The 21,304-nt window shown below is 35.9% G+C and overlaps 2 protein-coding genes across 5 annotated transcripts in view; one reads left to right on the top strand and one right to left on the bottom strand.

Annotated features, from left to right (window-relative positions):
* Positions 1 to 11,318, top strand: part of Ankar (ankyrin and armadillo repeat containing) — a 55,247-nt gene extending 43,929 nt beyond the window's left edge. Inside the window, exons 19-23 of the mRNA XM_048345102.1 lie at positions 675 to 792; positions 3,883 to 3,992; positions 6,142 to 6,338; positions 8,927 to 8,973; positions 10,729 to 11,318. Of these exons, the coding sequence (XP_048201059.1) occupies positions 675 to 792; positions 3,883 to 3,992; positions 6,142 to 6,338; positions 8,927 to 8,973; positions 10,729 to 10,979 (723 nt within the window). The 3' untranslated portion in view covers positions 10,980 to 11,318. The remainder of the gene's footprint in view (positions 1 to 674; positions 793 to 3,882; positions 3,993 to 6,141; positions 6,339 to 8,926; positions 8,974 to 10,728) is intronic.
* The window catches only part of Osgepl1 (O-sialoglycoprotein endopeptidase like 1), a 35,426-nt gene that overhangs the window by 13,705 nt on the left and 417 nt on the right, over positions 1 to 21,304 (bottom strand). Inside the window, exons 2-10 of one of the 4 annotated variants that reach the window (XM_048345099.1) lie at positions 18,365 to 18,752; positions 17,620 to 17,824; positions 17,332 to 17,480; positions 16,299 to 16,429; positions 16,108 to 16,179; positions 14,423 to 14,495; positions 14,234 to 14,266; positions 12,729 to 12,740; positions 4,249 to 4,258 (exon numbers count right to left, since the gene is read on the bottom strand). In XM_048345099.1, the coding sequence (XP_048201056.1) occupies positions 14,261 to 14,266; positions 14,423 to 14,495; positions 16,108 to 16,179; positions 16,299 to 16,429; positions 17,332 to 17,480; positions 17,620 to 17,824; positions 18,365 to 18,752 (1,024 nt within the window). In that variant the 3' untranslated portion in view covers positions 4,249 to 4,258; positions 12,729 to 12,740; positions 14,234 to 14,260. Of the gene's footprint in view, positions 1 to 4,248; positions 4,259 to 12,507; positions 12,790 to 13,116; positions 14,267 to 14,422; positions 14,496 to 16,107; positions 16,180 to 16,298; positions 16,430 to 17,331; positions 17,481 to 17,619; positions 17,825 to 18,364; positions 18,753 to 21,304 lie in introns of those variants that run through there. The other 3 variants (XM_048345098.1, XM_048345097.1, XM_048345096.1) reach the window with 3 other exon arrangements.

The raw sequence follows: 21,304 nt of genomic DNA, 5'->3' as shown, positions 1-21,304 counted from the left end.
TCTTTGTCTTATTCTTGCTCTTCAATCATATAAGCTTTAGAAGTCTTTTATAGGAACCTATACTTCAATTCTACAAGAGGTAAACATGTATACAAGACACATGTACCAAAATTAAAGACAGTGACAACAGGGGATAATCCAAAGGGGGAAAAAATGAAGGAAAAAAAATAACTTCACACTGTATCTGATTTGGGGAAGAGAAAGGGAATAACAAAATGGTGAGATAAAGGACAAAGGGTGAACCAATGCAACAGCGATACTCACAAGACACTATGTTGGAAATGAACTTTACAATTTTGCGGGGAGGGGAGTTGAAGGGAGGGAAAGTGGGAGAAAATGAGGGAGGAGGTAACATAATTTGACAAGAAATGTATTCATTACCTTACTTATGCAAGTTTTACCCCTCTGTATACCACCTTTACAGTAAAATAAAATATTTTTTTAAAAAGACTACAAAAGGTGCAAATGTTTTGGAAAGAATAATATGGTCTATTATGGTCATTGCTATGAGCAATTAGGGACAAGTACTCTAACTTGTTGCCACCACTCTCTTCTCTTTTATCAATTTTCTCCAATTACCCACTGTATGTTCCTAAGAAGTACCTCTTGATAATAAAAACTAAGAATCTGAAAAGAAAATGTTCAATGATTGTATGTTTTGTTTTTATTTTTAGATTGTTGTATTAGCTAAGGTCATTATAGATGTGGATCACATTGCTCTATGTGCAAGAGGTGTGACTATTTTAGTCAACAGTCTGTATTCACCTCGTACTTCTACTATTATCTTGGCAGGTAAGAAATTATGAAGCTAATTATATTTTCATAAAACTATTTTCAATGTTTTCAGTTTGTAATCTGACCAATAGTAAAATAAAAAGTTACACATCTTTAAGTTGATTTGCAGGAAACTTAAGAGTAAATCTACAGGGAATAGGGGGCCTCCACTCAGCACTCTGAATTTGAGCACAGTGATTGTAAACACAGTCTTTTCTTCATTAATTTTTCAGTCATTTATTTTTCTAGAATATAAAATGAGAATTAAACTGTAAACTACCATGAACAAATAATAGTGACAGATTACAGTGACATCCCTCTGTCTGATTTCCTTTTGATGTACCATTTAAAATTCTTAGGTGGCATGTCATGGCTCAAGTGACAAAATGTTTGCCTGTCAAGCACAAAGTACTGAGTTCAAATCCCAGTGCGTTCCCCCCCCCCAAATCTTTATATTGCTATGTCACGCAGCAGAAAAATGTTCCAACAGTGCTAATATGTCACTAAATCTACTTTACACCTAACTTTTCTGCTCCACAAATTATTGACTAATAATAACTGATTTGATATATCACTCAAAGCAACACAAGGCAATAATGGAAGTCAGTGCTACCACTATTATATTTGTTTTTGATTACTATAATAAAGAATATTTGTATTTTTACTGAATTGGATCACTGCAGGCAGCAAATGAAACTGCTTGTTGCATTATAGAAATATATATATTTGGCAATCCTAGGGCTTGAACTCATGGCCTGAGCACTGTCCCTGGCTTCTTTTTTGCTCAAAGCTAGGACTCTGCCACTTGAGCTAGTGCCACTTCTGGCTTTTTCTATATAGGTGGTGCTGAGGAATTGAACCCAGGGCTTCATGTATATGAGGCAAGCACTCTCCCACGAGGCCATATTCCCAGCCCCTAGAATTATATTTTTGTGGAGTAAATTTGCATGGAAAAGAGGGAAAGTCGAGCAAAAGAAAAACTTTTTTGAAGCAAACTAGTTAAAAACATGTATAAGAGAAATTGTTAAATGTTTTCATCAAAATAACATTATTGATTCAAAGTAATTCTCTGACTCTGAAAAGACAATTGTTGTTTGCTCCACAAACTCTTTTGTCTGAGAAATGATATATTAAATCCAGGCATGTGAGACCAGGTGCTGGTGGGTCACACTGTACTACTTGCTACTCAGGAGGCTGAGATCAGGGTTCAAAGCCAACTCAGGCAGAAAAGTCCTGGTGACACTCTTTTCTCCATTTGGCCACTCAAAAACTGGAAGTGGCACTGTGGCTCAAGTTGTAGAGCACTAGCCTTGGGCACAAAGAGGCTCAAGGACAGTGCCCAGGCTCCAAGTTCAAGTTCCACACCGACCTAAAAACAAAAACAAAAACAAAGAAACAGGCATGTGAGACATACCTATAATCTCAGCACTCATGAGGTTAATGCAGGAAAACAGAGTCTGAGGCCATCCTGGGCTACATCATGAGACCATGCCAAAAAAACAAGACAACTAAAAAGAAATGCCATGTTACACTTGCTTTAGAATACTCTCAATGCTTGCTTTCAAATTCTCTCAATCTGTTGAGAATTCAATCTAAAAAATACTTGACCTTCTCTCCCTGAGAATCATATGTATCTAGAGGCAGATGCACATTTGGGACCTCAGGCCAAGCCTTGGGTACAGTGTAAATAGTGTCCAGGTTACCACTGAAGCGGGTACAGTGTAAATAGTGTCCAGGTTACCACTGAAGCGGGCCTTCCAAAAGAGGTTCAAAAGCACACAGGTTTCTCTGAAAATGGAGTTCCTGTTGCCAAATGGTCTGTTTTCCTATGTGTACCACTTATTTTCCACTAACAGTTCTTACTCCTATTCTTTTGGGATTATAAACAAAGTTCTCTTAGTTTTAGGTTCTACACCCACTCAGTCTCCCATTTCTTTCTTTCCATCTGTTAAAGTCATCTTTTTTACCTTTATTGACAGTTTGCCTTTAGACAACTTTTCCTTTAGAACAGTATTCTCTATTCTGAGACCATAAATGCAAATAATTTTGTGGTTTAACCTAGATTCTGTATCTTTTTTTTTTTTTTTGGCCAGTCCTGGGGCTCAGGGCCTGAGCACTGTCCCTGGCTTCTTTTTGCTCAAGGCTAGCACTCTGCCCCTTGAGCCACAGCGCCACTTCTGGCCGCTTTCTGTATATGTGGTGCTGGGGAATCGAACCCAGGGCTTCATGTATATGAGGCAAGCACTCTTGCCACTAGGCCATATCCCCAGCCTAACCTAGATTCTGGGGGAAACAAGAACCAAAACTCAGTTCATCTCTCAAAAAAGTATCCACAAACAAAGAATTAATATCTTAAAACAGAAATGAATGGAACAGAATTAAGTTCGTACCTGCAAATTAATTTTAATTACAATCCCATAACATTTTTATTATGGTAAAAAGTTCAATGATTTTAAGCTTCAACAAGTGATACATTGAATTAAAAGTATCATTAAACTCAAAAAGTCATTTGAATTTCAGAAAGACATATTGTGTTTTCTTAATTGTAATTTAATAGTTATATCCACTCTCACTTTATTAAAAAAAATTTTTTTTCCAGTCCTGGGCTTGAACTCATTGAATAAGCACTGTCCCTGTCCTCCTTTTGCTCTAGGCTAGCATTCTACCACTTGAGCCACCAGCACCACTTCTGGCTTTTTCTGTTTACATGGTGCTAAGGAATCAAACCCAGGGCTTCATGCATGCTAGGCAAGCACTCTACCACTAAGCCACTTTCCCAGCACCACTCTCACTTTAAGAACTCTTAAAAACATTAAAACAAAATATATTTTGAAGCCACAGGAACAAGTACATTATCTGAATTTTTTTAAATGCATAAGTGTCACATAAACTTGCTTAACCATTACTATAAAAACCATCGTTTTAGGGAATGTTCACTCTACATTTACCTATACATTCTCTTTCTCACTGTATTTTCATTTAACAGAAAGGTCTTATAACTCAGACAATGTTTTAATGCTACATACAAATGAACAAAAGCACAGAGTATCAGTTTCTTAATTGAATGATATGAGCACTTTCTCTTGTTGCTGTTTTTTTAATTTATAGGTAACTTAATAGCCAGCCTGGCTCATTCTAGAGCTGGTATTCCAGAAGCATTTACCTCAATGGGAACAGTAGAACGGCTCTGCTACCACTTATACTCAGGAAGAGAAGAGGTAGACACAAAACTAATTATAAAATTAAGTATCTACTGTTAGTAGTATAGAATAATTTCTCTTTCAATTGATTATTATATAACAGATATGACACCAACTTAAAATTAGATTAATTTAAAATTTTATTTTTAGATAAAGTTTCTAGTATTAGTTGTATATGCTATCCACAATTCTGATTCCCACAAAAAGTATATACATGTCTTAACTCTGAGACTTAACTTGGATTTGAATTATAAAAGTAGTACAAAACAACTACTTACAGATTTTAAAAGAACTATTTGTCCAAATCAGTCAGTGAACTAAAAATACCAAAAACTATGAATTAACAGTCTTCTTAACACATGATTTAAGTCAGTATTCAAATACATACATTGATGATACAGAAATTTGTAATTGAAGTATAAAATTCAATATTTTACAAAAACTGGTTATTTAGGTGGGTGCAGTGGCAATGTATAATTCCAGTTACTCTAGGAGTTAAGGTAGAAGGATTGACAGCATAACAGCAGAGTGGGCAAATTAGTGAGATTCTATATCAAACAAACAACAACAAAAGGCTGAGCTAAATATGGCACATACATAGCATGAGCTCTCCATGTTATCAGACATGAGACATCAGAAAGGGATTCTAGGATTTCTTGGAATTTTCCTTTTCTACAGACTTTGGGGACTATCAGTAAGATCTTGCTCTACAACATGACTTATTTTATTAGTGTCAGCAGGCAAGGATGTGATATATGATTAAATCCAGGCCATCATTCTTTTTTTTTTTTTTTTTTTTTTTTTTTTTTGGCCAGTCCTGGGCCTTGGACTCAGGGCCTGAGCACTGTCCCTGGCTTCTTCCCGCTCAAGGCTAGCACTATGCCACTTGAGCCACAGCGCCGCTTCTGGCCGTTTTCTGTATATGTGGTGCTGGGGAATCGAACCTAGGGCCTCGTGTATCCGAGGCAGGCACTCTTGCCACTAGGCTATATCCCCAGCCCGGGGCCATCATTCTTAAACTCCATGTTACTGAGTTCCTTCTACAGTACCACAAGCAAACAACTACAACAAAATACTTCTGGTTACTTTTTGCTCTAAGACATTCGTGTAATTTGGAATGAATGAAAGGGGAACCCCAAAAGGCAGTGTTGTTTTTTAATCTGCCAAGCAGAGTTGGAGGATGTAGGGTATGTGTGAAAGAGGCCATGCTGACCACTGCAGTGTTGAGCTTCCAAGTGTTCCCTTATTCTTTAAAGGTCTTAAGCAGTATGTTTTTAACTGTAGGATGTATCCAAATCATCTGAAGGGCCATAGAGGGTTGGGCCCCATTTCCAGATTTCTTGATTCAATAAATCTAAAGAGAGCCCCAAATTCTGTATTTCTAATAAGTTCTCAGCAGCAGAAGCTAAGGATCTAGAAACCAGACACACGAAAGAATCACAGGTTTAAGGTATAGAAGACATAGAGACATAGAGAACATTGAGGTGCCATTATCAACCCTTTGGTATCCTGATAATCCTGGCTTATGCTCATTTTATGAAAAATTTAATCTTCTAATTATCAGCTTCCTAGAGTATACTTTAATTAACCATGTTATCAACCTAATTTCGTAGAGTCACAGGCAATGTGTACTTCATCCAAAGAAAGGAAGCTACTTTTTCTAGAATTCTGTAATCTAATCATTGTGATTCTTTATCAGTAGAAAACAGTACTTTGTATTATAGCTATTGTTAACCTACTTTTTGATCTACTGTTTCCTTCCCGTTTTCCTATGACAATTACCTGAGCAATTTTGAGAAAATCTTAAGTCCAGGCTATGCCCTAGAATAAATACGGGAGCTTCTAGCCATAATAATTCTCAGTGCTTTCCAAGTAATGTACAGCCAAGACTGCAATCAACTACTAAGCATAGTAGTTCAGGCCTGTAATACCAGCATTTAGGGTGTGGAGGCAGGGAGATTGCAAGTCTGTCTCTCATATGTGTACACACAAAGATTGTGAAAACTACTAGAAATCAGTGGCAGTTGACAGTTGGCTGTAGATTTGCCACCTGTTTGCATACATATCTGCTATATGTATCTACAGAGACTCACATAAAGTAGCCAGATAAAGCCTAGAGTTAGATAATTTAAGAAAGCCTATTAAGAATTGTTTGTCATTTATTTAGGTTCGTGCAGCTTGTTCCTGTGCACTTGGCTACTTAACTTACAATGCAAATGCCTTCCGTATCCTGTTAAATGAATGTAGGAATAAACCCAATCAGTTCCTTCGTCTAACAAATAATATCAGCAGAGATGCAAAGATTAACCCAGCATTTTTAAAGGAATTTCAAATGCAAGAAATGGTGGGACTTCCTTCATTAAGGTATTGTGTCTTTGTGTGGAATTGCAGTAAGGAAATTATTATTAAAGTTTTTATCAAAGTTTAAGGAAGATCAACCATGGGGGATTATTGGTATGACTGAATCTGCTGAGTACAAAAGGATAAACCTCACTTTAATTTCCATTACTAAGGTTTATTCTCATTTATGCATGTATGCATATATGTACTGTCCTTTTATTATCAACAGAGTCTTTGCCTAGGTACACAGCAGGTTTATTTCAAAGCTTAATATTAACAATCAAGTGTTCCCCATTTTAATTTTATATTCCTCTAACACGGAAAAAAAGCTTAAGTTATCTGAAGCCATGATTAGTCAAGCTATTAAAGTTGGTGGGTTTAATTCTTTCTGCTGTGTAAAAACATATACAAAGAAGGCATAAAAGGGGCTATTTTATACTATACACACACAAAAAGGATGGCCTATTATGAATCAGATAACAAAGTAAGGATAAGGCTCAGGGAGGACTATTTTCTCTGAAAAATCTCTCAATTTCTAGAGTTCCAGTTCATGTTTTTTTCTCCCTCAAATTGATTGGAGGAGTAAAATCTCAACATAAGCTTCAAGGTCCTGTCTCTGTGAGGTACCAGAGGATCCCTTGGGAAGGAATTAAACACTGAGAAGGATGGCTCTCCCACTGTCACCAGGACAATCAAAATGGAAAGTGTATTGCCAGTGGGAATGACAGTGAGCTGAAGCTTTATTGGTACTGAATTCCCTAAGAGGTTTCTTCTAGAGACAGGGAACTCAGACTCTTCCTCATACTTCAGCAGTTATTTTTTTAAAAGGACAAGAGAAGGCCCGAGAAGGGAGCTATCTGTATAGCCACATCTGAGACCGTAACAGAATCCCTGAAGGTTGGACACCCTTAAGAGTGGACAAAAACTACTGTTCATCACCAGGACAAGGAACATCCAATGAGACAGGAACCAAATTCAAATTATCTGGGAAAGCACTCAGGAATTCAAGGAGTTCCAGGGCCAGCTATGGTCATGTGCATTACAGCTATGAGCAAGAACCAGCCCAACTGGCCCACTGGGGTGGCCCTCACTGGTGAGGTCTCCATCCGTCATAGGATGGGCACTCTGCTACTCAAATACTCAAGCTTAGGAGGCATGACCAAACAGGCCTATTGTGCCACAATGGTGGCAAAATGTTTAGAACACAGATGAAGAGGGAGAAGATGAAGTAGATGGGCCAACCTGTGAAGATCAATAGAAGGAATAATAGATCTAAGAAACAAAGCTCCCCATAATCAGAAGAGCAATTTGTGAAGGGTCCATTTTGGAAAAATTCTACAAGACATTCTTTAAGAATTAGATGGTGTCAAAGAATAAGGTTAAGCATGGACTGTCCAAAATCATTCCCCAAACCACTTCTGGAGAAAGGCCATGAAATACATACTTGGTTTAAGCACAGCAAAGATTCCTGAAGAAATAAAGAGCACAAAACCAAGTTTTATGAGTCATGATGATGTTAGTTTTGTGTGCATGTGGAAAATATTATTTAAGCAAGTCTAAAAGGAGGACATGGGTGGGCTGTCCATGCAGTGGACTATCTTCCAGCTAGTCAGGACGTACATCATATGGGATGTCCTTCCTCATCTTTCCCAAATCTTACACATGAAATCCTCCATCTTCTCCATGGCATGATGGGCTATCTGTGGAAACATGGCTTCTTCCTAGTGCACTTGAAATGTTTGCTCTTCACCCAGACATGGGTGACATTTACCCACTGCAACTTGTCTTCAAAGAGTCTAAGTTCAGTGAGTTCCATTATGCAAAAGCTTCAGTGACAGCACAGATCCTTTGTGGAAAGATAACATTTATTAGGCTTAAGTGTTCTCATTTGGTTTTGTTTGCTTATGTATACCACTTTTGTAAGGATAAATTCCTCCACCTTTTGTGGCTTTGGCCAATAAAAGTTTTGTGCTAGCTGCATTCCTGGCTGCTGGTCTTTGAAAGAGTCCACCAGCAATCCACTAGCTCTCCAATAAAGACTCCCAACTCGTCGTCGTTACGTGGTGGCTTCTTGTTTCTTGCAACTGAGTTTCCTTGCAACAATATCTATATCTATATCTATATCAATTTTAAATATAAAGATGAGTATGTCTTTAAAGTCACTTAATTTCAAGAAATAGCCTAATCTTATATAAGCCATGGAATCTAAAATTTAAATCCCTATAATTAATGTTAAATAACTTTCATTGGCTCAAAAATTAGTTTAAGATAATGTTAAGTAGTATTTTACAGTCATTTGAAACCCAATGGAAACTTTGTGGGAATTGGAAAATATGCTCATTTCCTCAGAACAAAACTTATGTGTCTCCTCGTGCAATCACTTGGAGCAGATTTAATGTTCCAACTGCTTGGAGTGAGTAGATGAGTGACTGAATATAAAATACCTGTACCTGGCATACTTATGTGTAGTTTCACATATGTCTGAAAAGGGCCACGAGGCCCTGGATAGGTGCCTAATTAAGTACCTGGAATAATTAAGTCTTCATAGGTTTTTCTGGGCATACTATGTCTTCAATAATTTTATTATTTGCTTAAAATGTTTTCCTTTTTAGTCTGGAGAAGAATGGAGGACCATCAATAATTCCTGTCTTTAAGAAAGGTAACTAACTATTGGGGCTGGGAATGTGGCTTAGTGATAGTGCTTCCCTAGCATGTATGAAGCCCTGGGTTTGGAACCATATAAACAGAAAAAGCCAGAAGTGGCGCTGTGGTTCAAATGGCAGAGTGCTAGCTTGAGCAAAAGAAGCTCAGGGAGAGTGCCCAAGCCCTGAATTCAAGCCCCAGGACTAGCAAAAAAAAAAAAAAAAAAAAAAAAAAGTAACTATTTTTTCTTAATTTGAAGTATCTTCTAGTCCTAGTGTTTTATGATTCTGTGTTCCATCTAAAAAATCTGTAGTGTGGAGGCAACTATAAAACACTTACTCTGTATATTTCTCTTTGGTAACTTCATGTAACTAAAACACCTCTCCATTTATAAGCCTCATTTCTTACTAACCATACTATTATCTCTTGTTAAAGATGTCTCTCTGTCTTTTACTTTCATGCAGCCAAGCATGGAGAGAGTTGTTAAGCAACATGTAAACTAGGACTTAGACAATGGCTTTCTTATTATATTTCATATACAATTTACTTAGCTATATATTTTAGAGCACAGAACACATTCATGATTTATACACTTTTGTACATAGTTGATAGATGCCAAGTTGGTCTTGTCATAAGGAAATACATCTTGATCTTATTTATATTACTCATTCCTATTACTAAACATTGAATAAAGAACCTAATTTACATATTAACTTCATGTATATGCTTGCTTATCTATTTAGCTTAGAGTAGGACAAAACCAGTTTGACTGTGTTCTACTTAGTCAAAATGGAGCACAAAACCTTTCTGAACATTCACAGAAGTCAAGATGAGTATACTGGACTCAGAAACTAAAGGGAGAGAGTAGATAGTAAAATGAGAGGAGGAACTTTATTTACTCTCTTTTCTAAATCTATTTAATAATTTCTTTTAGGGACAAGAAAAAGGAAGTTAGGAATGGGTGCAAGGTATATTTCTGAATATGAGTAGAAGACTGCATTTCTCTTTAGCTCTTTACTGTAAGAGTGAGTTAAACAACAACAACAAAAATCAGTCATACTCTTTCTTCACTTAATACTGCTTTTGAAACAGTTTTGGTACTGTATTCTAAACAGTATGATAATCTATACCATTACTGACATAGATGAGTGGCTTATTTTTTTATCAGTCCCCAAATTTTAAGAGATCAATGAAGCTTTTATAGTCTTGTGATAGTCTAAGATAAAATAAGGAAAATATAGGACGTTTATGATAAAATTAATTTTATTCAATGTCAAATTTGACAACAGGACAATATGATAAGCATATAAAATCGTATGATCTATCAATGGGAACATACAATCTTTGTTTTAGGAATTTATAGATGTGACATTGTTGGTGAAACGAAACAAGAGCAAGTCATACTTCCATATTGTTTAACAAATTATAGCTATACTTAGCTGGAGAAAAAAGCATAAAAATGCTTTAAAACTTCCCTTTGGGTTAAAATATCATTTACTTATTTATTTTTACAAAATCATGTATAAAGTAATTGGCATTTTTCTTTTTATGACTGTCAGCATAATAAAAAAATTGGAAAAACAATGTATTGGACCCCACAAATTTCAGTGTAAGAGCACGTTATGCCCAAAAAACTCAGTCCTACCCTATAAATTACTAATCTGACTTTTAAAGTATGTCTTAGTTATGTAAAAAAAAATAGGAAGTATTAAGACAGTAACTATAATCTTATGACCTAAGAGACATTTAATTGTGGCCTTCTAATTTTTAGGAAAAGAGCACCGAAGAAAAGCAAAACCTAGAATTCAACCAAAGGATTCTTTGACTTTAATAGCTCCTGTAACTAATTTCATGGGACTCTTCAGAACAACAAAAAAGACCAACGTCTCCCATAATATTTTTTCCTTTTCAACTGGAATGTCATCAGATATCATAAATGTATCAAGGCCAAGAATAGTAATTTTAAGCAGACTTGGGCAACATGAACAAGCACCTCACCCAGAGCCTGTCGAAGGCCAATAAAAAAGCATTTCAGTATGAAAAGATACCTGAGCAATATATTTATATCTTTTTAATTTTAATCTTTAATATGCATAACTGGGTAAACTTTTTTGAATGGAAGTTCTTGTTATTGTTACTAAATAGATTTTCTTCATGCTTTCTGGAATTTAGCATCAAATCAGTTATTATTTCAAAAAATAAGTCCAATTTCTATAGTAGAAAGCCTGTACTTGGTTTCATAAAGATTTATCAACTGAAGCCAAATACTGTTGGCTCACACCTATAATTCTAGTTACTCAGAAGGATTGTATTTTGAGCCAGTAGGGAAGAAAAGGTCACAAACTGCTCCATCTTAACAGAAAGAAAGCTAAGCGTGTTGCACATACTCAGCTACCAAGGGATGCATAAAAAGAAGGATAGTGATCCACACCAGCCTGGGAAAAGAGGGAGACTATCTAAAATACAACCAGAACAAAAAAAGGCTGGAGGTGTGGCTCAAGCAGCAGAGGCTCTAGTTAGCAAGGATGAAATCACAGAATGGCCAAAATACAAAACAAAACAAACTGACATGAATAGTATAACTAATATATATATCGAGTCAGAAACATTTTTAAAATTGGTATGATTAAAGAATATTCAAAGAAGTACACATTAATACTCATATTAATGAGTACTCAATACTGTACAATATTTAATGATAAATATTACAAATGTGTGAGGCTTCTCAAACTGAAATGTGTGTCTGAAATATTTATTTAAAAATGAAATTTGAAATCATTGCCTATTTGACACACAAGTACAGGGGGGAAGGGGGATGTAGCCAGGCACTGGCGGCTCACACCTATAATGCTAAGCAATTCAGGAGGCCCAGATCTGAGGATCATAATTTGAAGCCAGCCTAGGCAGGAAAGCATATAAGATTCTTATCTCTAATAAAGTACTCAGAAAAAGCCAGAAGTGGTGCTGTGGTTCAAATGGTAGAGCACTAGCCTTGAGCACAAAGAGGCTCAGGGACAGTGCCCAGGCCCTGAGTTCAAGCCCCAGGACTGGGAAAAAAATGTAGCTGCAAGTGTTAAACATCCCCATTATTTAAACAAAGTGTATTTAGTTTGTAGCTAAAAAGGATGATACTCTTTGTGGCTCACAACCATGTAATGTCTTTGTTTAAAAGCACTGTTTTAACTAGGTGCATGTTTTGGTTAATTTATGCTTCTATTTTACACCACACAAATGTGATACAAATGCAACTGGACTTCACTGGGTTCTTCAGCGCACCCCCCACCCCCTTTTCTCCATCTGCTTTGCTAACTTGTCTCCATTTCCAGTAATTATCAAATACATGCAGTAACTGGTAGATATTAACTCAACATGCTTTAACCCTACAATAATGGTGGTAATGATGGTAGCTTCATGTATTTAGGTCTTTCCTAGAGTCCAAAGCCTGTGTTCTTAACCAAAGCAAGACTACAAACTGAAAAACCTCTTAAATCTTCAAATTCAAGCAAAATAATAATTGTTCTGAGTCACAACTATTTGTTTATTTTTAATTTGGTGGCTTTAAAAACCAAAATTTATCCTCTTATGAATCTGGAGAATAGAAGTATAAAATCAGGTTATAAGCTGGGCATAATTTACTCAGAAGACTAGAGTGGAATCTGTTTCTTGCCTTTTCCACAGCTTCTGGTGGATCCATATATTCCTTGGCTTATCCCCCACCACTCCAATCATACCTCCAGTCAAACTGCCTTCTTTTTAATTTGTCTTCTAGGTCTCATGAATAGACTAAAATATAGAAAATGCAGGGGGCAGGGGAAAAATGGAACGTTTTATACTACAAAAGGATAATAAATCAAATGATAACTATGCCTTTTAGTACCAAAAGAAATCATATCAATGGACATATAAGCCTCTAAATACTAAAAAACAAAATAATAACAACAGAAAAAGCAGGCTGGGAATGTGGCTTAGCGGCAGAGTGCTTGCCTAACATGAATGAAGCCCTGGGTTCAATTCTTCAACACCAAATAAACAGAAAAGCCACAAGTGGCACTGTGGCATAAGTGGTAGAGTGCTAGCCTTGAGGAAAAGGAAGCTGGGGACAGTGCCCAGCCCCTGAGTTCAAGCCCCAGGGCTGACTGCACCCCCTCCAACCCCCTTTTTCAGAGCACATTTTGTACTTTGAAACTGGCTTCATGCAGGTTCTAGGGTATTTGAAGATTGTTTTTAGGTTGAGAATAAGTGGAATCTTTGTGTTTAGTCACAGGTATTTGTGTTTTGACTAAACCAGACCATCCTACTATTCCTACAACATATGACATGTCAGTATTATTTTTATTAAACCATGTTTTCTTTTCCTTGGGGGGGAAAAAAAAAACTATGGCTGAGAGAGGGCTCTGGACACGTAGAGTTTCAACCAGTTGCCTACTTCTTGGCTGTACTATAATTTTGGCACATATGCTTGCCAATAAAAGCTTGGCAATTTTCCCTTTCCCATTTTTCTCTGTTACTCCTTTTTCTACCTCTTAGGAGAGCACCTGGAAAAAATTTTAGACTCTGAAAATTTCAGATTATAGTTATAGTTTACATGACAGAAAAAGGTTTGGTAATTTTACTCCATAATTTATATTACTCTGACTACTATAGCAACATTCACAGATACAGAATGCAAATCCAAATGTCAAAGTTTCTTTTATTTCTTTTATTTTGTGCCGTACCAGGACTTAAACTCAGGGCTTCTCTTGGCTTTTCCATTCATAAATGGCACTATCAGTTGAGCCATGCCTCTATTCTGCTATAATCTGTTAATTGAAGAGTGTCTGGAATTTTTCTGTCTGAGCTAGCTTCCAGTTAGCTAGTCTCTGAGAAGAGCAGATATAAGAAAAGGAATAACAAGAGTCTTCAAAATTATTTTATATGTATGTTATCATATAAAGTGTATTGTAGTGTACATTAATTGTATGAAGTGAGAGGTTTCATTGTGGTATTTCCATATAATGTGCTTTGATCATATTTACTTCCCCTGGATGTCTTTCTTATCATTCACCTCTCTAGGCCTTCCTTCAAAAACTTTCTTGCAATTAAAAAAAATGGGATACATTATGTTTTCACATGTACATACAATATACTTCCATCATATTCTCTTCTGTTCCTCCTTTTTCTTCCTCCTATTAACTTCCTTCAGTATTCCCCCCAAAATAATGTCTAAATGGCTAATTCATGTATAACTACAACCTAATATATAAGACATTAAATTAACTTTACTATTTAAACACTACCTGTAGAAAATTTTCAGAAAGTAAAAATCAAATCTTCATTTTTTTAAATTTTTTAATTTTTTAATTTTTGGCCAGTCCTGGGCCTTGGACTCAGGGCCTGAGCACTGTTCCTGGCCTCTTCTTGCTCAAGGCTAGCACTCTGCCACTTGGGCCACAGCGCCCCCTCTGGCCGTTTTCCATATATCAAATCTTCATTTTTAATGATGGTACTTTTATGGCAGCTTCTTCAACTTCTTTTGATATATCTATTCCAAGAGGACATCTGTATCATATATAAAACAAATTACATTATTTCAAATACTTGCTTCGTATCCATCCTCCACATGTTCTGTACATTATTTTCCTAGTTTTGATAATGTATCTATCTAATATAATTCATCCTGTGTTAATAGTTCCTACATATAATTATATTTGATTTTCAAATTAAGATAATGAAGACTATCTTATTGATAAGAAATTTAAATTTTTAGATGTTTTTGAAAGAATTCTTTTCTCAAATTTGTAAATTAGTAAGCTAAAAACTTAAATGAGAATTGATAATACAGTTCAATCAGTGGTAGAGCACTTGCCTAAGCACTGAACCCTGCATTCAATCTCTCATGAAACACACACACACACACACACACACACACCATAAATGAAACATAAGATGAAGGATGTCATAATTTTTTTTTTACAAAACTAATATTGGAAAAACATTTTATCACACAGTTTATGTCAAACTTTTATTATCCATTTACATTTTAGAAATTCCCCAGGTTTCTCTGAATTCTTCCATAATATTTTGAAAGTTGATTTACCCCTTTCCAACTTTTCTTTGTTTTATAATTGTGGAATAATGTAGCTTCTACCCCTCTTTTCCTGACCTTCCTCAACAAATAATTTTAGCTATGGATTTTTGCTTCTCTATGTCTGATATAAGGCTTTGTCCTAACTCTAGCCCAGGAACAGCCATCACCTTCTGCCTCAGCACTGCAACAAGAGGGGACACTGTTCAGTTGGTATCTCCTATCCCAGGTTAGGGTGGTAACAGGAGATTCTTTCAAACACTACTAACTCAATGCTGTTCCTTCACAATCAAAGTTTGTGATTAATACAGCACAACTGCATCATTACGAACTAAAATATATTAAATACCAGGTAATACAATGTTTAAACAGAATTATGTCAGATTAAAAAGGTAAGCCCTTTACTATTCCAGAATTAACTGAGAGCAGAACTTCACAGAACATTTCAAAATGGTACTATTGGAACTTTGATTTGAGAGAAAATAAGGCTTGTAGTAAACAGCTAACTATCTTTTGGCCACTGCCCAACTACCCCTGTAAGAGTATAATCACAGCCCCATCTCACATCTGAATGCTTTCTGTGAGTTCTGGCTGGTTCTGAAACCTACTTAATATTGCAAAAGTCCAGGCCATGGTGATTATGTCAAAATTTTTATAATTATACCCCCATGATTTTTTTGTTGGTATTTTTTTATTATTTTTATTTTTTATTTTTTTGTCCAGTCCTGGGGCTTGGACTCAGGGCCTGAGCACTGTCCCTGGCTTCTTTTTGCTCAAGGCTAGCACTCTGCCACTTGAGCCACAGCGCCACTTCTGGCCGTTTTCTGTATATGTGGTGCTGGGGAATCGAACCCAGGGCCTCATGTATACGAGGCAGGCACTCTTGCCACTAGGCCATATCCCCAGCCCATGATATTTTTTAAATTATTAACTTTTCTCAAAAATATTTAACTAGCTTCATGAAAAAATGTAACTCTCCTTCAAGTACCATCAGAATGTCAATGAAATCCTCATATGTAAAAACAAAATCCTGGCTTTGCTTTTCTGTAATATATTTGTATAGAGATTATAAATAGTACCACTTACTTTGGCTCATAGCGGATGCCATCTGTGTCATGTAAAATGCCCAAGCCAGCATGTAATCTTTCAATGCCATTCCTAAACAAAAAGTGTTAAAATCAATATCCTTAAGATTGAAAGGAATATGACTTAGTATGGAGAAATGTAGTTACTCTTTACATCATTAGAGCGAAGCATGCATATACCCTGTGGCTTACCATGCGATCATAATGCCATTATCCGTGCACAATTTGGGAGGAGGACACAACAAAGTACATTGTGTTGCATTTGCTACGATTTCCAGGGCTCTCCGGATATACAAGTTACTTGCAACACCTCCAGATACAACCTGAAGCCATCGAGAAGACCAAAATTCACAACTATTACAAATACATATAACCCAAGCTATTAGCTATGACTGGAGAAAATGTCAGTTTTAAAAAAGAAACTATCACACTTAGGGTTTGGGAATAGTAAAGTGATGTCTATGTGATAAAAATTTGGAGATTGACAAAAAAAAAGCAATTTTAATATCAACATATAAGCAATTTTTACTAAAATATTTACACAATATAATTGCAAATGTTACTGATATGTTAGACCCTGAGCACTTTTTCATTCTACCAGATTCTTCAAAAAGTTAAAATTCATTAAATTATCATTTAAACTTTATTTTTTTGGTTGGTTGTGGGGCTTGAACTCAGGGCCTGGGCACTGTCCCTGAGCTTTTGTGCTCAAGACTAGTGCTCTATCACTTTGAGCCACGGCTCCACATTTTCTGGTGGTTAACTGGAGATAAGGGTCTCACAGATTTTGCTGCCCGGGCTAGCTTTGAACCATGATTCTCAGATCTCAGGCTCCTTAGTAGCCAGGATTACAAGTGTGAGCCACAAGTGCCCACCCATTTAAACATTTTTTTTACTCCATAATTAAAAAAATAAGTATGTTACATTAAATAGAATGACTTTATCAAGAATTTAAAGGGATTTCAATAAAGGTTCAAAGACACCAGTTCTCTAGAAATACAGAAAGAAATGATTGTACTTGATTAGTTTATGTAAACATTTTCAGTTGAAATAGGAGTGACTTTGGTTGTTTTGTTACACAGGCTGCCAAATCTGTATTGGAAATGGTTGTCTTTTCTATTCTGAATAATTCAGACTATTAGAGCTATTCTTAAGCATACAAATTCTTGGGAAAAAGTAAGGAATTATAAAGTGAACTGTCAGTGGATTAGATGAAAAAACTTACTACTACTGCATTACTTTGAGGTAACAAGCCTCTCTGCTTGCAAAAGAGAATAGCACGGTGTGTTCTTTTTGCAACGTGGCATGCTGTTGTGTGCTGGACTGCAGCAGCAATGTCTGCAGCCGAAGACAGGATCTGTCCCTTCTCAATACCTACAGAAACGGTTAGGTATTTTTAGGCAAAATCCATGATTATATATCTTTCCAACTTTACTAATTAGATATATACCTTCTTCTTAAAGGAAAAACAAATCCCAGTATGTTAAGGTTAAAAAAAAGTATACATATATACCTTCTTCTTTTTCCTTTTGCATTATTATTTTATCAATAACATGTTGAAGCCCAGAGAAAGAAAAATCACAATTTTTAGCACGCTGCATAGGTGGACTGATATCAAAATGAAATCCATTTCCTTGTTTAGCCAAATGTTCAATAGCCTTCCCACCACTCATAATGGAACATTCTGGATGTTTGATTAAAGAAAGTCTCCTTGCTACCTATCAAAACCAAAAAGAATATGTATTATTTAATGAGTCATAAATTATACATTTTGAAACAGAAAGCAAAGGACTGAAAAGAAAAAGTATTCTAAAAGTACCGAACGAATAAAATATGCTAGGGCTGGACATGGTCGTACATGCCTGCAATCTCAGCTACTTAAGCAGTGGAGATCACAGGGCTCCAGGTTGAAAGCAGAACTCTAAATCAAAACAACAAAAACCAACGTGTATGGTGCAACTTAATCACAGAATTGGTATATGTTGATTTTTACATGTACTTTCATCTTACCTTTTTACAGTATTCTACATCTTACAAAGCACTTTTTCCTCAAATATTTAACTACATAATGACTGCAGCTGCAAGCTCTTTTCATCTTTATATGTAGAAATAAAACTTGTTATTTTACTAGTATGGCTAGGAGTTAAAAAATTATTTTCCTACCTCAGCCTCAGTATCACTGAAATACTTTGATGAACACACCAATTATTATTTAATTGATGCATCATAACAGAAAAGAATGAAAACAAGTTAATTACCTTGTCAAGCATGTCACCTGGTGCTATGTCCAGAGACTTTCCAAGAAGGAGAAAATCTGAAACTCCACGGACTAATGCCAATAGACAGTGACCTCCAGAAATCAGAAGAACTAAAAAGGGAAAGTCTACTTTATTGGTCAGTCTAATAGTAAGTGCATGAGCCTCCATATGATGAATGGGAATGAACGGTTTTTTGAACTGGTTTACCAGCTGTAAACTAAATGATAAGCCTACTCCCAGGCTTAAAGCAAGTCCTGGTTTTATGGTTGTTGCAATCGCTGAGAGTTCTCTTGGAGAGATTCTACTGGCAGAAAGAGCTTCTTGTACTATCCGTTCAATATTTTCTCTGTGAAGCTGTTGAGCTACTGGAGGAATAATCCCACCTGTTCTGAAAGGAACAAAAAGACAGATTTTCATAATAAGGTTGGAAAAAAAAATGATGTAGTGATAGCTGATGACATGGTTCTACATTAATCAATATATAGCAGAAGATTAGTAACAAGCATGCTCAAATTGTGAGCTTTATAAAGCGCCACACTATGGCAGAAACACATTATGTAGTAAGAGAATGTTTCTGACAATTTTTCAACAAAATTCCTACGACTTGTCTGTTGGTGAATAAAATCACTAAAAAACCTTTTAAGCATTCTAGAGAAAAAGTGAACAAAGGAAAGACAGGATAAAATATATTAAACACACTAAAGGAGTTAAACACAATTATATTAAACACACTAAAGAAGTCTGCATGGGAAGGACAGGTTAAAATTATATTTTTAGAAAATTAACCACATTACACACAGAGAATTTTAAAATACTTCAAAATTATTTGTGTAAATGGACTATCTTAAACTATGTGATATGGAATGGAAAGAGGACAGAGATCCTTGAAAAATACTAACAGTTAATTGGACATAGAAGAATGAGGGAGGCAGGCATCAAAAAGGATTCAGATATTCAGCTAAGATGGAATGGGTAAGAAATACAAATGGAAACATGAAGACAGGTTTCTGAAGATGAGTTTATTTTTAAACACCTTGCACTTGAGGTCATATCAGGATAATAGATAGCTTGCAAGTTTGAACATTCAGTGTTGGGATGATATTTGAAATTTTTGGTCCATGTAAGACAAAAGATCATTACACCCAAAGACAAAAGAAAATAATTAGGAGGGAAATTTGTTAGCAAGAAAAATGGTAGCATCTGACTAATTTACAATCTAAGTCAGTATGGTAAAACACAGACTCTGCAAAACATACCTCTAGTCTCAAACAGACAAAAATACCTCATAAGCAATTAGATGGAGATGTATTTTCAAGAACTACTACTTATCTCCCCTTTTTGGGACCTGCTGTCTTTATACATAGAATTGGAAGTCTATAGTAAAACAATGAATATAGGCAAAATAGTTAGTATACATACTCAAAGCAATGAGGGGATTAAATACATACTACATCAACACATTCAAATTTAATATTCCCATTTCTTCAAAGTTATTTTTTCTTTTATGTTCTTAATTTGTTATTGACACCAATTTCCCCAGTCATCTGAGTTTCAAAGTTAACCCTTAAACTTTTTTTTAACATTTATTTACATATTCAAAAGTTCACTCAGAACAAAGACTATGACATGGTAATTAGTCATTTTCTTGCACTACTTATTGGATACTGACTTTATAACCTTTTGATCTACTACTTCTCCTAATTTGTCTCTAATTCGATTAAATTTCTTTTTTTTTTTTTTTCTTTTGGCCAGTCCTGGGCCTTGGACTCAGGGCCTGAGCACTGTCCCTGGCTTCCTTTTGCTCAAGGCTAGCACTCTGCCACTTGAGCCACAGCGCCACTTCTGGCCATTTTCTGTATATGTGGTGCTGGGGAATCGAACCCAGGGCCTCATGTATACGAGGCAAGCTCTTTTGCCACTAGGCCATATCCCCAGCCCCTCGATTAAATTTCTTAAAAGCAAGACTTCCTCTGTTTCATTGAGCCTCATAAATACCCACCTAAGTCTCTTTCATATGTATTATCATTTGGCACTTACTGACACGTCACAGAAATGATCTCTACTATTCTAAGTAGTTGTTTCTGTATTGATATGGAATGTATCAGAGAGAATAAAGAACTTATCTAAAGTCACAGAGCCAATACAAAGAGTCTAAGTCAGTCAAGTAACGGTCTGAATCCAAAATACTTGGCTTTTCAGATGCTGTGAATTGATCATTTAGAGGCAGATTTCAACACATTTTGAATTAGATAATAAATTTTAAAATGTGGAAGTGTTACATTAAAATATAGATTTCTATTTCTTTTTGAATAAATATTCTGATGTTCAAATAACATAGACTCTACATTTTTGTATAGCAGAATTTGGCTAGAGCTAAATAGTGACCTCTTTCATTGTGATGTATGTAAAGTTCATTTGTTGCATAACCTGTTTGCTTGGTCTTCTGTAAACGCCTGAATTTATAAACTCTACATCATTCTATGATTTATTATTATTATTATTTTGCCAGTCCTAGGCCTTCAACTCAGGGCCTGAGCACTGTCCCAGGCTTCTTTTTGCTCAAGGCTAGGCACTGTGCCACTTGAGCCACAGCGACACTTCTGGCCGTTTTCTATATATGTGGTGCTGAGGAATCAAACCCAGGGCTTCATGTATAAGAGGCAAGCAGTCTTGCCACTAGGCCATATTCCCAGCCTCCATTCTGATTTAATACTACAGTATATTACTGTTTAGTGTATATTTTCCATGTATAAATATAAGCAAGATTTTTTTTTCAGTGATTAACACAGTTTAGAAGTCAGATCATGCTCTTCTATGATGTCTGGTAATATCATGAAACAAATATCGAAGACATTACTCAGAAAAAAAAATCACTGAATAATAGTACAGTTGGAGTGAGCTTATTTCATTTTTGGTGAAGACATCAGCAAAGGCTAGTAT

This window comes from Perognathus longimembris, chromosome 4 (genome assembly GCF_023159225.1).
Source record: "Perognathus longimembris pacificus isolate PPM17 chromosome 4, ASM2315922v1, whole genome shotgun sequence".
Taxonomy (NCBI): domain Eukaryota; kingdom Metazoa; phylum Chordata; class Mammalia; order Rodentia; family Heteromyidae; genus Perognathus; species Perognathus longimembris.
Note: the sequence above shows the minus strand (reverse complement) of the source record. Positions and strands in the feature narration are given on the sequence as shown.